At 41.7% G+C, this 17,544-nt stretch overlaps 1 protein-coding gene across 2 annotated transcripts; it reads right to left on the bottom strand.

The window, feature by feature from the left end:
• Positions 1-246: 246 nt before the first annotated feature.
• LOC131231333 (early nodulin-75-like) lies at positions 247-2,453 on the bottom strand. 2 transcript variants are annotated; one of them, XM_058227504.1, is made up of 2 exons: positions 688-2,453; positions 247-612 (listed from the first exon to the last, which is right to left on the bottom strand). In XM_058227504.1, the coding sequence occupies exons 1-2, from the start codon at positions 2,434-2,436 to the stop codon at positions 574-576; spliced, it is 1,788 nt and encodes a 595-aa protein (XP_058083487.1). In that variant the 5' UTR covers positions 2,437-2,453; the 3' UTR covers positions 247-573. The 2 variants fall into 2 exon arrangements, with proteins under 2 accessions (XP_058083487.1, XP_058083486.1); XM_058227503.1 differs by having other exon boundaries at positions 247-2,453.
• Between the last annotated feature and the right edge of the window lie 15,091 nt (positions 2,454-17,544).

Genomic DNA, 17,544 nt, shown 5'->3' with positions numbered 1-17,544 from the left:
GAGGATTTTAATGATGGATATCCAACCACTATTGTTTTCATGTGGTGTGGTCCACCTGAGATTTATATAACTCTAATTTTTGGAATAAAGATATAAAATGATCTATAAAAGTGGATGAACGGAATGGATGAAACACATACATCATGTTGGGGGCACACAGAGCACCGACCACCAGCCACGGGGCTGGTGTCAGGGGGAGTACTAGCCAATCCGTTCCCCTAACATGGAGCCAAAAATGGGGCCTACCCTAGCAATTCTCATAGAAGTAAATGTACTATTAGAGGATCACAAAGCATACTGGTGCATACAATGGAAGAGGGTAGTAGCACCTCTTTTATCTATCAATACATACGTAGCTTAGCTAAGCCACTTGAAGATGGTTGGATGGTGGACGCTTGTAAGGTGGCTTGATTATTCATGGCTGCTTCCAATCAACAGTGTTGGAGAGTTCTTCTTCAGTGGGGCCAGTTTCTTAGATGGACCAGTGCCCGGCTTCAGTACCACACGCTGTGGCTTGTATGAGTGTAGAGCTTCTTCCATTGGAGGATGGTTGAGGATGTGGCCATGAGGTGACTACTTCTTTGTTGGAGGTGGCTGGTGCTCTTGGGGTGGGTTCTCGAATTGTAGGGGCTTATGTTCAAATGTGGGTGGCTTGTATTCTGGGAGCGGCTTTGAAAAGGATGGGAGGTTGTGTTCTTGAGTAGGTGGCTTTTCAAATGGAGGCTTGTGTTCTGGGAGTGGTTCCTCCGATAATGGTGGCTTGTGATTTAGGGGAGGCTTTTCAAATGAAGGCTTGTGATCTGGGGGCGGTTCTTTAAATTGTGGTGGTTGGTGTTCCAAAGGAGGCTTTTCAAATGAAGGCTTGTGATCTGGGGGTGGTTCTTTAAATTGTGGTGGTTGGTGTTCCAAAGGAGGCTTTTCAAATGGAGGCATGTGTTTTGGGGGCGGTTTCTCGAATTGTGGTGGCTCGTGCTGTAGGGGAGGCTTTTCAAATGGAGGCTTGTGTTCTGGGAGCGGTTTTTCAAATTGTGGTGGTTTGTGTTCAGGGGGAGGCTTTTCAATTGGAGGCTTGTGCTCTGGGGGCGGTTCTTCAAATTGTGGTGGTTGGTGTTCTAGGGGAGGCTTTTCAAATGGAGGCTTATGTTTTGGGGGTGGTTTCTCGAATTGTGGTGGCTCGTGTTCTGGGGGAGGCTTTTCAAATGGAGGCTTATGTTTTGGGGGTGGTTTCTCGAATTGTGGTGGCTCGTGTTCTGGGGGAGGCTTTTCAAATGGAGGCTTATGTTTTGGGGGTGGTTTCTTGAATTGTGGTGGCTCGTGTTCTAGGGGAGGTTTTTCAAATGGAGGCTTATGTTTTGGAGGTGGTTTCTCGAATTGTGGTGGCTCGTGTTCTGGGGGAGGCTTTTCAAATGGAGGCTTATGTTTTGGGGGTGGTTTCTTGAATTGTGGTGGCTCGTGTTCCGGGGGAGGCTTTTCAAATGGAGGCTTGTGCTCTGGGGGCGGTTCTTCAAATTGTGGTGGTTGGTGTTCCAGGGGAGGCTTTTCAAATGGAGGCTTATGTTCTGGGGGTGGTTTCTCGAATTGTGGTGGCTCGTGTTCCGGGGGAGGCTTTTCAATTGGAGGCTTGTGCTCTGGGGGCGGTTCTTCAAATTGTGGTGGTTGGTGTTCCAGGGGAGGCTTTTCAAATGGAGGCTTATGTTCTTGGGGTGGTTTCTCGAATTGTGGTGGCTCGTGTTCCGGGGGAGGCTTTTCAAATGGAGGCTTGTGCTCTGGGGGCGGTTCTTCAAATTGTGGTGGTTGGTGTTCTAGGGGAGGCTTTTCAAATGGAGGCTTATGTTCTGGGGGTGGTTTCTCGAATTGTGGTGGCTCTTGTTCCGGGGGAGGCTTTTCAAATGGAGGCTTGTGATCTGGGGGCGGTTCTTCAAATTGTAGTGGTTGGTGTTCCAGGGGAGGCTTTTCAAATGGAGGCTTGTGTTCTGAGGGTGGTTCCTCACATTTTGGCGGCTTGTGTTCTGGGGGAGGCTTTTCAAATGGAGGCACGTGTTCTGGTGGAGGTTTCATGTATTGTGGTGGCTCCTCAGGTGGCTTCTCAAATGGGGCCATTTGTTCTAAGGTTGGTTCTTTGATTTGTGGTGGCTTGTATTCTGGGGGAGGCTTTTCACATGGAGCCCCATCTTCGAAGGGTGGTTCTTCGAATCGTAGCAGTATATGTTCTTTAAGTAGCTTCTCAAATGGGGGCTTGTGATCTGACGGTGGTATCTTCAAATGTGGTGGCACATGTTCTTGGGGCAGCTTTTCAGAAGTCGGTGGGCCGTGTTTCCGGTGCAGCTTCTCGAATGGTGGCTTCTCAAATGGATGGAACCGCTTCTTCTCTGGTAAGTTGAAGCCATAGCCAGCTAGGGAGGGAGCGATGAAAGCCACCACTCCAAGGAGCAACATTAGCAAGCGTGGTAGGAGAGACATTTTAATTTTGATGATGAAACACATGAAGAAAGGTGGCTTTTATATACAGATTTAACGTATGGTAGTTGGATGCGTGTTGGGGTCACAATCAATCTAACTTTCCTCATACGTTGGTGGTGAAATTGATATGTCGGTATAGTAATTTTGTAGCCCTTGAATTGGGGATGGGGCGCCCACCAGTTGAAAATATGCAAAGGCCCCCCTCTCTCTGAGTGTGTGTGGGAAAGGAAACAAGAGGTGCATAGGCAGCCTTTGCCTTTTGTTTTATCAGCTCTTAGCTGTCACTGTGGTAGGAATTATGAGTATCTCTACCATATATAACACCAGTGGTTGGTGAGAATTTTACTCATTTAATTAGATTTAGGAGAGTGGTGAACTTTAGGGGGCAGGGTTTGAGGAGATTTGAGGGATTTTCAGTATCTCCTAATATGTTTGGCACCATAAAGTAACTAGGGATTTTAGTTTCAAATTCCCTCAAAGAGAGGGTTTGAAATTCACGTGAAAGCTTGGATTACATTTAAAATCCTTCCAAGAGTTGCATGTGTAACATGTGTATCACTAGACTACAAATCTATTGAGCACATGGCCCACTGATGATATCCCAAAACAATTAGATTATCAATTACGTTACTTTAATACGATGATTTGCGCCGTCCAAACATTATCCATGTAAATCAAGGGTTAAAAATAGTTGGTTAGTCACTTGGATGTGATCTTGTGCTTGTGGCCCATCCAAAGACTTGGAATTTCATCATTTTCAGGCAAAGTATATATTTCAACGGACTTGTTAAAACCATTGTGTCATATAGTACATACATAGACTAATTAGAGAGATTAAAGTTGATCTAGTAATTAAATTCAAACCCCTATAAATATACTATGCATGGTTACTTTTGGATTAGAGGGAATTCTAAATTTTAGGTGCCAAACACAATGCAAGGATTCCAAATCCAAGGTGTTTGAAATCTAGGGGGTTCTGAATCCAAGGGGTTCCAAATCTACTCTCCCAAACAGGCTTAAGATCTAAAAGAACGGTACAAGGATTTCCTAACATATCTGATGGTACATATATAGGTAATTTGCATGACTACGTGTTCTTATCAATTGATGGCTCAGATTTTACCCAACATTAATGTAGTGTGTGGCCCGCAAGCAACATACTGGTGCAAAATTGGAGAGGTGGTCCATCACGCAGTCCCCATGCAGTACTCTTAACATGGACTTTTTTTTTCCTCTGGTTATTCAATCTTCTCAGACATGTGTGGCACAACTAATGAGTGGACCCACCTGATTTTTGGGCCTATTGTTGTTTGTTAAAGTGCCCAATCCAGTGTTATGGGTCCATGGATGGAGAGAGATTTTGCACTAGAGTTTGTTTTACCCATGTGGCCACTCTGGATCAACACTATTTATTGCCCTAATGGGGCCCACTTGCTAAGATAGTATGATGATTAGAACCATTCCTATTATGGATGCTAAAAGCAGTGTTCAAAAATTCAAAAACAATAGATTATAGATCACCGAAAAATGGCCGCAGCTGCACAAAATAAATATAATTGTTCACGGTTCACATGATGTTGTGCTTGTTTTTTAGTTTGATGGTCAAGAGCCATGATCCAACACTTAATTCTTCCTACCATACAATCATGCTGGACCAGGTGGGCCCACCTTTAATCATGGTAGAATTAGATAAGAAGACTTCATAATGGATTAACATAGCCCAAATTTCACCTTGAATGAAGATGACAACCGTTCAAATAAGGGCCAACAAAATGAACCATAAGACCATTTTTACTAAGCACCATCCATTTTGGATACGCTGATTTAGATATTTGTGATTATAAAGTTACGATCTTTCTTCTTTTTTTCTTCTTCCACTCCGCCACAGTGCTTGATGATATATATATATATATATATATATTTGAATATTTGATTTGAGGGTTGGGTCGGGTGCCGGTTGGGTCAGTTGGGTTGGGTGGCTGGGTTGAGTGCAGGTTGGGAGTAGGCTCAACTCGACTCGAGGTAAGTTCAACGCAACTCAATCCACTAGCTCAACTCGAAAGGTTTGACAAACTAGCCAAGCTCCAATGGTAAGCTCGAGGCCAAACTCGAGCTCAAGGAGAGCACAAATGAGTCAAGCCAAGCTTGGCCCACCTCAACTTGACTCGGCTCGATGTACAGCCCTAGATACAGCCAACTCACTATTGGACGAAAAAATCAAGCAAGGTCACAACCCACGACTCTCTAATGGAGCCAGTCTATCTAAAATGGGTGGAAAGCTGAAAATTTATTTGGGGACATTTTGGGAATATATTCGTAAATGTGGGAGAGACATTTTAGGAATAAATGATATCTTTAAAGGGTTACGTGTTTGAGATACATGCAATGGTGGACCACATTTTAGGAATGAAATGTATACATTTAGGGTTAAAATAGGAGGTAACACATACAACTACTTAGACCTCTAATTTGTTGTCCAACAAGCATATAATCGCAAAGGTGTCAATATGTATATGAAATCCCATCCGCCCCAAAGGTTGACCCCATTCTGACGCAGGGGAGGACGTGAGGTCGAGCACCGTCTTCCTCAAGAAGATAACTATTCCGAATCCACGGAACTTCTCTGGACTCCTCACAGAGACTTCTCGAATCCACGAGGAAAGAAAGTAGGAAATAGAAAGAAATTCTAATAAATTCGAATTTGATTATTGAATGCCTAAAAATGAGTTCACAACCCTTTAAATAGGGGTACCAAGTAATGGGAAAGAAATCAGAATCAAACTACAACTAAAACTCCTAGAATTCGCGACTTACTATAAATAGTAAACTTACTATATATAGATGGTCGTGATGTCTACTAGTGCGTAAGGTTTTTGGCCAAAAATAGTAAGTGTCCCATTTGGCTTCACCAAACCGTTCTCTTAATTATTCTAAGCCCTTTTCACATTGGGCACAACTCCTAAAGCCCGACGGATGAAGAGTTATAATCAAACTAAAACTTACTATTTATAGTAAAAACGAAATTAAAACAAGGAAACGACCGTCGATCCAGGGGTTTTTAGCAATTCCAGGCTGCGTAACCTGGCGTAGCTGTGTTGGTTGGCTAAAGTAGCTCATTCTACCCCAAAATCATATATTTTACGTTAGGTATCTCATTCCGGATTGCGAGATACGCCCGATCTAAGTTCCGACGGTCCGGATCACTTCTGTCGTCGACCGGGCCTTTTCTGATCCATCTTGATCATGAAACGTCCGCGACCCACTCTACATCAGTCCCCTCTACTTCAAAAGAACTCGTCCTCGAGTTCTCATCCTGCGCTGGTTTATGATACTCAGTCAAGTCCGCGACGTTAAAAGTCAGTGAGATCGCCATGTCATCTGGAAAATCAACAACATAAGCGTTATCATTGATGTTTTGGATGATTGGTACTAGTTCAATTTTTTTATTCTTCAACTTGTTGTACGTTCCGGTCAGAAATCGTTCTTTGCACAGATGGACCATTACTTGGTCGCCCACCTCAAATACTTTTTGTCGCCGATGCTTGTCCGTTTGCTCCTTGTACTTTTCGTTAGAGGCATGTAGCTTGGTTTGTACCTCCTCATGAATGCCCATGATCTTGTCAACCATATGTTCTGCTGCAATGCTCATACCTGGGGGTTTGGGCAGATGGACCAAGTCTAGTGTGTGGCGAGGTGCTCGTCCGTAAATAACCTGGAACGGGGATTCCCTGTCGAGCGGTTCACCATGTTGTTGAATGTAAACTCCGCTTGAGACAAAGCTAAATCTCACTGCTTCAGTTGTTCTCCTGAAATATATCGAAGGAGGTTTCCCAACGTGCGATTCACAACCTCAGTTTGACTGTTAGTCTGTGGGTGGTAGGTACTGCTGAACTAAAGTCGTGTATCGAATTGAGTCCACAAAGTCTGCCAAAAGTGGCTTATGAACTTCGTGTCACAGTCAGAAGTAATAGTCTTAGGAACCCCGTATAGCCGCACAATTTTTCTGAAGAATAGATTCGCCACGTGTATTGCATTGAGAGTCTTCTTGCATGGAATAAAGTGCACCAGTGTGTTCGTGGGAGACCAAGCGCGAAGTCCATAGATAAATCCTCCCAAGGGCCGTCAGGTATGGGTAACGGGGTGTAGAGGCCCATATTATGAGATTGCCCCTTGAAGGTCTGACAAATATAGCAACGTTAAACTACCTTTCCCACATCACGTATCAATTATGGCCAGTAATACCGTTCTTCCACAAGAGCTCGCATCTTGTCTCGCCCAAGGTGTCCACTGAGGCCATTTCTATGTAGCTCTTAGATTATCTGTTCCCTTAGCGAACTGTTCGGGATGCACAATCAATTTTCCTTGAAAAGGAACCCGTCTTGTATATGTAAGTCGTCGGGGTGATCTTCTTGGCACCTAACCCATGCATCCTTGAAGTCGTCGTCATCGGCATATATGTCTTTGAGGCGCTCGAACCCGACAACCTCATTACTCATAGTGACTAACAAAGTTACACGGTGAGTTAGTGCATCAGCTACTTTGTTCTGTTACCCTGACTTGTGTTTTAGTACGAACGTGAATTCTTGCAAAAACGAGATCCATCTAGCATGCATACGGTTAATTTTAGCTTGACTATTAATGAATTTGAGAGCTTGATGGTCCGTGTAAAGTATGAATTCCCTCTAAATCAAATAATGTCGCCAGTGTCGCAGTGCCTAGACCACCGCATATAACTCAATCTCCTATGTAAACTCATGCTTGCGTGCATCGCTAAATTTCTCACTGTAGAAGGCTACCGGCCTATCTTCTTGAGACAAAACTCCCCCAATTCTGACATATGAGGCATCACATTCGACTTCAAACAGTTTGTCGAAGTTGGGAAGTATAAAAACCAAGGTCGTGGATAATCTGCGCTTGATTTCGGCAAAGCTCCTGTCGGCTTCGTCAATCCACTAAAACTGCCCTTTCTTCATGCAATCTGTGATTGGTGACACAATGGTATTGAAATTTTTCACGAACCGACGATAAAATGTCGCCAGTCCATGAAAACTTCTCACTTCGTGAATATTTGTGGGAACCGGCAATTCTCTGATTGCCTTCACCTTTTCCTCATCCACCCAATTGCCTGTAGATGTTATGACAAAACTCAGGAATAATAAGTTATCAGTCATGAAGCTGCACTTTTTCAAATTGAGATACAGTTTATTTTTAGTGAGCACTTGAAGGACCTTCTTGAGGTGTTCCATATGGGTGGTTTCGTCTTAACTATATATCAAAATATCATCGAAATAAACCACAATGAACCGCCCAATGAAAGGTTTTAGAACTTGGTTCATCAATCTCATAAATGTGCTAGGCGCATTCGAAAGACCGAAGGGCATGACCATCCATTTGTATAATCCTTCCTTAGTCTTAAAAGCTGTTTTCCACTCATCACCCAGCCGTATTCGAATCTGATAGTAGCCGCTTCTTAGGTCTAATTTAGAGAATATTTTTACACCCTCTAGCATGTCCAGCATATCGTCCAACCGTGGTATAGGAAACCTGTATTTTATGGTGATTTTGTTGATAGCTCGGCTGTCGAGACACATGCACCAACTCCCATCTTTCTTTGGAGTTAATAGAGCTGGTACAGTACATGGACTCATGCTTTCTCGAATAAGACCCTTACGGATCAACTCCTCTACTTGTCCCTGTAGAATCTCGCACTCATTCGGACTCATTCGATAATGAAGCCGATTAGGTAAACCGGACCCAAGAACAAAGTCGATATGATGTTGGATATCCCATATGGGGGGTAACCCATCAGGAAGATCATCGGGCCAGATTTCTTTGAATTCATATAGCAGGGGCCTCCGTCTTTCAGGGATGATGGTAGGCTTGAGTTCTTTCCCTTTTACAATTAATGCATAAGTCTGTCCCGTTTCTTTAGATTCTTCCACGAAGTCCCGTATGGTTAAGAGAAAACGGCCCTCCACTTTAGAAGTTTCAAGTAGTCCCTCTGGATCTATAGGGGCCAATATGGTCTTTCGACTGTCCTTGACGAAGATATATATGTTATTTCGCCCTTTATGAGTGGCGTCATGATCAGTTGTCAGGGCCGACCGAGTAGTATGTGACATGCTTCCATGTCAACCACATCATATACTACTTCATCCTTATAATGTTTGCCAATTGAAAAGGATATGGTGCACCATTTAGTTACCTTTATTTCGCTGACCTTCTTGATCCAACCGATTGTATATGGAGAGGGATGACTCTCCGTTTTCAATTACAATTTTTACACCATGACCTTGGAGACGATGTTCTCGCTACTCCCACTGTCAATGATTACGTAACAAACCTTTCGATTCACCGTACACCTAGTGCGGAAGATGTTATGCCGCTGTGGATGCACTTCTTTTCTTGGCGCATATAATAGTCGCCTCATGACGAGAGACTCACCGTGATCTTGCTGAATCCAACCTGAATCATCCGCCTCATCCTCGGTGGTATGCTCTTGTTCTTAAATATCTGCATCTTCATAAGCGTTATTAGCACTACCATCATTGATGGCAAGGTTTGTCACTTTTCGTTGGGGACAAGTATTTGATAGGTGGCCCGGTTGGCCACAACGATAGCAGTTATCAGGCTTTGGTTGAGCATAGGGGTTCGGGATTCTACTTGAACCAGCAGCAATTGATACGCCCCTTTGGGGTCTAGCTTGCCCGCTTCCCTGATCTCGGTTCTCAGACGTAAGAGGTTGAGCGCATACTCCTACGGGCTCCTTCTCCTTGGGCTGTGCAGTTCCCTAGGACGGACCTGCCACAGGGATCCTTATAGTAGGATAGATCCGTGTGTTGGGACGTTCAAGTTGCGCTTCTGCCCGAGTAGCCAACTTTATTGTATCATTCATCGTCCAGACGGATTGCATCTGGACCCGATCTTGGATAGTCATACGCAATCCACCATTGAATCGGGCAACTTGCTGCGATTCACTCTCGACCAAATCGTTACGCACCGCCAGGCGGTAAAATTCTTCTGCATATTCTCTCATCGACCGACTACCCTGTCAACAATTTTGGTATCGTTAGAATAATACCCGACCGTAATCGTTAGGGAGGAATCGGGCACGTAGTAGCTGCTTCATTCGCTGCCAGGTGTGGATTGGTGCTTCCATCTGCCTAGTTCGTGCAAGTTGCAGTTATTCCCACCAAGCTGAAGCTTCTCCTTTCAACTTGTAGGCCACAAGCTTGACCTTCTTTGCTTCAGGGATGTCCATATGGTCAAAAAATCACTCAACTTCAGAAAGCCAATCGAGCAAACCCTCAATGTATAGCTGGCCATTGAAGTTAGGAATATCAACCCGCATCTTGAATTCTCGATCCGTTCGATCTACTCGATCGCCGCTATGTCCGGGGTGTTGGAAGATGATGTCATTGATTTCCTCCTCACTAGAGCCCCCTTCCTAAAGTAGCTCATTCTATACCAAAATCACATATTTTACGTCAGGTATCTCATTCCGGATTGCAAGATACGCCCGATCTAAGGTCCGACGGTCCGAATCACTTCTGTCGTCGACCGAGCCTTTTTTGATCCATCTTGGCCATGAAACTGTCCGCGACCCGCTCTACATCACATTCTGAAGATCACCTGGTAAAAAATTCAAGTTGACCCATACATCAGGTGGGCCACGGGTGTATCTTTTATAAGATGGGTGGTCGTCGATTGTTTTCTACAGTATGGTTCACCTGGTTTTTCCATCAGGCGTTCTCCATGGTGGGTGTAACGCCCTTTATATATATATATAAATTGAATTTAAAATTTTTAAATTGAATTTTGACTAAGAGAGAGAGAGAGAGATTCAACAATCTCATCTCATCTCTCCTCTTATCTCTCCTAATCCCAACTCTCCATCGTATCTCGTAGTCTTCCTACAAACTATCTCTCTTAAAGAGTGAGTGTTTAAGAGCAAGAGTCCTAGTAAGGCTCAAAGAACCAAAGAAAGAAACTTGTATAAAAAAAAAAAAAAATTTTAAAATGAGAGAGAAAGTGGGAGAGAGGTTTTTGGAATACATTTATTCAAGTCAGTATAATAATCTTTTCTTTGTTTTCTTTCTACAGTAATTTAATTCGATATTAGTCTACACAATGGATGGATTGGATCAATTAAACATCCATTGTGTATATCTAATTCATCCATGTGGAAAGGTACACTGATGCGCATGGTTTTATGACTGATGTGCAGAAGGTGTGATTTTTCTATGATGGAGAGTGATCGATATGATTTGTACAGTTCACGAGTTTTCTAAGACAGTTATGTAATGATCTTAAGAATCAAACATATTCGATACTTTAATTGATCGTACCGATCATACATTTACCAAAGTTCTTCCTTAATTTAAGGAAATTGAATTAATACTGAAAGAGTAATTTTCTGCACAAGTCACAGCTTATCAAAGAGAATTATATGACATAATCTGAAATGTGTTATTAAATCATCACCATTCATCATATTCTTAAGAATAAAATTAATTAACATCCTAAATTACAGACCGATCTAACCATTGGATGGGCCGCATCGATCTGAGGAAATGGTAAACTACGAATCATATGTTGATTTATTATATGGAACCATTAGATAGTTGAGATATAACTTGATCTGGACAGACCATCAAAATCTACATATCAGATGATGATGACATACAGACCTGATGATTGATCTGACCATCTAGTACTGGTCCCCATTGATCAATCAATATGATAATTAGGAATTGTAATAAATTAAGGTATGGATAATCTTATCAAGATAATCATCAATTGTCCCTTGAAATTCATCAAGTGACGATTAATGGTTGGCCTTTATTCATCTATTGAAGGTGATTTGAACTTTAAATTATCAAAGTAAATAAATTTCAAAATTTTCTTGTAAATTATCACAAACTACATAAAAATTCAAAATTTCATAGCTAAAATACAATTTTTCGTGAAGTCAGGGAGGTTGTACCATAAAGTTTCAAAATTATTATAGAATGCCGCCTGAACATTTAAAACAAGCAACTTTCAGGACTATTACTGAAAACAGCCCGAATCTACAGAAATTCCAGGGGGTTAATGCTAACCGCGACTTAATTTTACAATATTGTTTCCTAATTTATGAATTCATTTAAATAAGGTATCTTGTTATTTAAATGGATTTAAATCAATCAAAGGTAGACCAAACCATGTGAATTGGTTAGATTAGAAAATATTTTTTATTTATATGATTTTAGGAAATTCTAATTCAAATCAAGCCATTGGTTTACGGAATCATCTCTACCACATTAAGGTGAGTGATCCCGATGTGTTTCACTTCCATTAAGTTAAAATAGTTTACTTAATTACCTGTTATATACATATTTTAACATTGTTATTATGATCTCTTATTGAATTTGATTAAATATATAATCTTAATTGTTGTATTATTAATGAGGTGATTTGTTCAATATACTAGTATGGCCAATGATATAATTTATCATGTTAGTGAACTACTTGATATACTTGCATATCTATCATTTTCATGCACAACATGTGTTGAATTCCTAAGAGACCTCCATGGATAGTTTACCTGGTAGAATCGTTACCAAAAGCCCACTAGACTATTGAAAGCTTACTCAATGAGTATATGTGGGCATTGCTTATGCCTACTAAATGGTACAAGCATACCAATAGGTAGATGCGAGTTGACAAGTTTCCAACTCAAGCAACTAGACGAATTCTCACTTAATGCACTCATTCATTCACGCATTGCATACATTTGTATTTTCTTTCTGAAATTATATTTTATATGATTATTGTTATTTTATTCTAATTTGATTTGAAGAAATATCGAGACTTCTCACCAAGCCTGAGTAGCTTACCCTGTATTGATGTAAAATCATACAGATGTGATTGAGGGTGAGCCAATGGCTCAAGAACAGGAGTACGTGGTTGAGTCAAAAAATGATCTAAGGGACACGCAGCCCTACTTGAGAGAGGAAGAAGTTGCTGCCCTAGACTGGCCATAATTTTTATTTTAATTATATTTGATGTTATTGGAGTATTAATTATTTCTTTCAAGTCTCTCGAACAATATTTATTTTATTGCATAAGACCCTGTATGAAGGGTCCTTAACTTTGTGAATAACCGATGATTGAAATTTATGATCAATTTTTTATTCATAAGATGTGATTAAGTATGTATAAAACTTAGATATATGGTAGTACTATTAGATATGTGAATTCGTGTTAGCATATTAAATAGTTTAGGTATTGTACAAGTCATGACGTGGATCTCAGGTCAAAGTATACACCAAAATCCCCCAAAATCTGAGTCGTGCCCGTGGGTCCAACCTTCTGGACTGGTTGGATGTTTTACATGTTCGAAAAGATGAATTCTAAGTGGTAACTCACAGTCCAAGTACTCAGCTAACAGGTATAAATAAGAATGCAACTTTGCAACAAAACCAACGGTGCAAATACGTGATTATATGGCCCACTACAACCAATGGATAGAGTTTTTTTGCAGCAGGCACCATAAAGCGAACATTCTTCCCTATCACCGTCGTTCATGTGTGCCGCCAAGGTCCTAAGAAATACATGGGTGATATCTTACAAGACGGTAAATGCACCTGTGACAAATCTAAATTACACGAGTCTGATGCTAAGGATCGTTTGGATCCACGATCAAATTGAATCGCGATTACTAGAGAAGAAAAGTAATAAATAAATAAATAAATAAAATGAGGCTACTTCCACATCCATGCATTTCACTTCCTCCCAATCAAACGGACGGTCTACAACTCATTTCACTTGCGCATGCATTGAAAGGTTTCCATACACTTGGCCCACTGGATCATCTCTCATCAACTTGCCTAAGCAGAGGTACACGCGAGCTGGGCCCACCACATAAATGACCGACCACGGACACGGATTTCCTGTGAAAGCCTTACGCTGGGAGTTCCTGCAGTGGAAACCTATGTGGGGACCACCGTGATGTTTGTCAGAAATCCACCCTGTCCATCCGTTTTGCGAGCTAATTTTAGGACTTGAGACCAAAAGTGAGCATGATCATATATTCAAGTGGGCCGCACTAAAGGAAAATGTGGCTACGGAAATTTTTTACCGTTGAAACCTCCCTGGGTCGACAGTGATGGTTACATGCCATACATACCCTTCATGACATCATTCCTACTGGGATGAAATGAAAACATAAATATTAGCCTAATTCAAAACTCTCTTGGCCGCATAAATATTTCAACTGTTGACGTCCAATCCTTACATTTTAGGGACACTTGGGTATTGTATTCGGTTCATTTTTAGCTCCATGTCCTAAAATGAGCTCACAAAATGGATGAATTTCTCCCAAACAACACTTTGGTGGCACCACGTAGCTTCACCGTGCAGGAACTTTATGCGAAAAGCTTTCACAGGAAATCCGCGTCCGACGGAAACGTCTCTACGGCTGTCTTTGTTCACGGGATATCTACGCCATCGGATAATCCAGTAGTTGGGATCGCCACGTGCAAACTCACATGCTCTCTGCAAGGTTTTTAACTTTTCTAAGATTTCCTCACGAGCATCTTATCATCTTCCCATCCTCAAAAGCGTCCAAGATCAAAACACGCTTCTTCCACATCCACAACCAAAAGAGAGGGGAAATAGCCTAGAAATTAGTATTCTCAAATGGATGACTAGGCGAAGCCACCTGCTATTCACGTGGGAGGAAAGGATCCTTGCAGCACACGTGGCAACATGGTGCACGTGTGAGATACGGACCATTAATCATGTTATCACCCATGGAAACATAACCTTGTTAAGAAACTATGGAATGTAACTCATACGCTGAGGCGAGCACAAGACGGGCGGGGATTCGGTACTACCCCCAATCAGGACCTAGCTAGAGACGGACGGTCCTGTCAAGGGCTCAATCGGGCCCATCTTGATGTATATGTTTTATCCATGCCATTCATCCATTTTTGACGAATCATTTTAGTTTATGAGCCCAAAAATGGGCCACTCTGGATCAACAGTACATTTATTGCCCTAATGGGGCCCACTTGCTGAGATAGTATGATGATCAGAACCATTCCTATTATGGATGCTAAAAGCAGTGTTCAAAAATTCAAAAACAAATAGATTATAGATCACCGAAAAATGGCCGCAGCTGCACAAAATAAATATAATTGTTCACGGTTCACATTATGTTGTGCTTGTTTTTTAGTTTGATGGTCAAGAGCCATGATCCAACACTTAATTCTTCCTACCATACAATTATGCTGGACCAGGTAGGCCCACCTTTAATCATGGTAGAATTGGATAAGAAGACTTCATAATCGATTAACATAGCCCAAATTTCACCTTGAATGAAGATGACAACCGTTCAAATAAGGGCCAACAAAATGAACCATAAGACCATTTTTACTAAGCACCATCCATTTTGGATACGCTGATTTAGATATTTGTGATTATAAGGTTACGATCTTTCTTCTTTTTTTCTTCTTCCACTCCACCACAGTGCTTGATGATATATATATATATATATATATATATTCCTTCTTCTTCCTTTTTTGTAGGGAGGCCCAGTCCAGCACAATGCTATGATATATATATATATATATATATGTGTGTGTGTGTGTGTGTGTGTGTGTGTGTGTGTGTGTGTGTGTGTGTGGGGGAAAAGGTACTATGCGCTCGACCTCACGATAAGCTCCCGTGAGGTCGAGCTGTGTGGGCCCCACCATGATGTGTGTCGACCATCAACACCGTGCATTTGATGGGTCCCCTCTAAATTATGGGATATCCCAAAAATTAGCCGTATACAGAACTCAAGTGGGCCATACCATCTAAAATCATGTGAAGACACCGTTAAAACATATAAAAGCACTTGGTGGGGCCCACTTGAGTTTTTAATGCTGCTGAAACTTGGTATAAACCCCTATCTAAGTGGGACACACATAATGGATGGGCTAGATTTGCAAACCACATCTCGGTGGGCCCAAAAACTGATTATGAATGTTTTAATAGTGCACGGCCCCTTCCCACTTCTATATGTGGTGTGCCCCACACAAGTCACGGATTGACTTGATTTTTGAGACCTAGGCCCACGATGGAATGGTGCATCTGACTGATGGGGTAGATTTTCGAAACGCATCACGGTGGGGCCCACACAACTCGATCTCATGGGACGGACTCGCGAGGTCGAGCCCATAGTACATTTTCCCTATATATATATATATATATATATATATATATATATATATATATATAGAGAGAGAGAGAGAGAGAGAGAGAGATGCTCAGCTACACACTGGTTCGCACGTCATTACATGTGAACCTTACTATCAACCGTCTGTTACGGTACCGAGTCCAAGTCACCTGACTCCGACAGATCCGAAGCAGGGTTGGCCTGACCCGAACCGAGTCCGACTCAGTCAGGAAAACCAACTCGGATCGGGTTTGGTATAATTCGGATCGTTTAAATTTAATCCATGGTGTGGTCCACTTCAGTCTTCAATATACTATATTTTTGTGCTCAAGGCTTAAAATGATATGTAGAAATGGATGAACGGCTTAGATGAAACATATATATTAAGGTGGGCCCCACATGACTGCAAAAACTGTATCCACGCTTTCACCGAAACGTAATGCAGTGTTGCCGTTCACGTGTTGTTGACGTGCTTTCCACGCAAACTCTGTGACTGTTTTGTGGGTCTCATCATGGGGTATGTGTTATATCCAAACCGTCCATTCATTTGGTGACATCGTCTTAAGGCTTGAGACAAAAAATAAGACAGATCTAACTATCATGTGGACCATACCAATTGTTTAACAGTGAAAATCATTCTCTACTGCTATTTATGGTGTGGTCTAAATGCTTTTTGGATATTATTCATTTTTTGGCTGATGCTCTATAATAATCTCTAAAAATATATGAACGGTTTAGATATAATAAATACATCACTGTGGGGCTTATGTAACTTTGATATCCTTTGAACTGTTCGTACAACTCGGAGCTCGAGGAGCGTCAGTGCTCGTCTCCGCACAACATGTTCCTATGGCAGCTGGAGGTAGGCAGAGACGTCACGTCATGTGGGAGGGAAATGGAGACATGATCGGTGCTATGTGGGCCCCACCATGATGTATTTGTTTCATCCATGTCGTCCATCTATTTTTACAGATCAGTTAACATAATGAGTCAAAAAATGAGGTATATCCAAATCTCAAGTGGACCACGTCACAGGAAACAGTGTTGAATGAGAGTTGACCATTAAAAATATTTTGAGGGCCATAAAAGTTTTGGATCAAGCTGATCTTTGTTTTTTCTCTTCCTCTGAAACTGTATGAACTAGTTAACAGACTGGATATCAAATAAACAGTATGGTAGGCCTCAGGAGGATTTTAATGGTGGATATCCAACCGTTATTGTTTTCATGTGGTGTGGTCCACCTGAGATTTATATTCCTCTCATTTTTAGTACCAAGTCATAATATGAACTTTAAAAATGGATGAATAGAATGAATGAAACACATACATTCGGATCAGGCCGAATCGGACCGAATCGGTTCCAAACGGATCGAATTTCGGATCGGATCGGTCGGATTTGCTACTTACCCAAATCCGATTCGAATACCGTTCGGATTTGCCCGATCTCACCCAAACCTGACCGATCCAGGCCATCGGTTCTGTTCGAATCGGGGCAGATCGGGTCAGATCAGGTCGGATCCGCCGGATCGGGTCCATCTTGCACACCTATATATAGATATATATATATATATATATATATATATATATATAGTTGCGCAGCACGCCAACAACGCAGTGAACCGAGATCCAATTTTTGATCTCACCCACAAACGATAAACAAGAAGAAATATAAACTAAAAACAGATCAAAGCAATCCAAATAAACCACAAGACAAGATATATGTGGAAAAACCCCAAACTAGGGTAAAAAACCACGGATGCAAACTTCCACTATGAAGAAAAATGAAGATTACAAGGCAATATACTAACCTCTCCCTTGAAAGCACATAGAAAACCTTTACCCAAACCTCAGAATTATTTCACATACCCTAGAAAAGCCATA

This window comes from Magnolia sinica, chromosome 17 (assembly GCF_029962835.1).
Source record: "Magnolia sinica isolate HGM2019 chromosome 17, MsV1, whole genome shotgun sequence".
Classification (NCBI taxonomy): Eukaryota; Viridiplantae; Streptophyta; class Magnoliopsida; order Magnoliales; family Magnoliaceae; genus Magnolia; species Magnolia sinica.
Note: the sequence above shows the minus strand (reverse complement) of the source record. Positions and strands in the feature narration are given on the sequence as shown.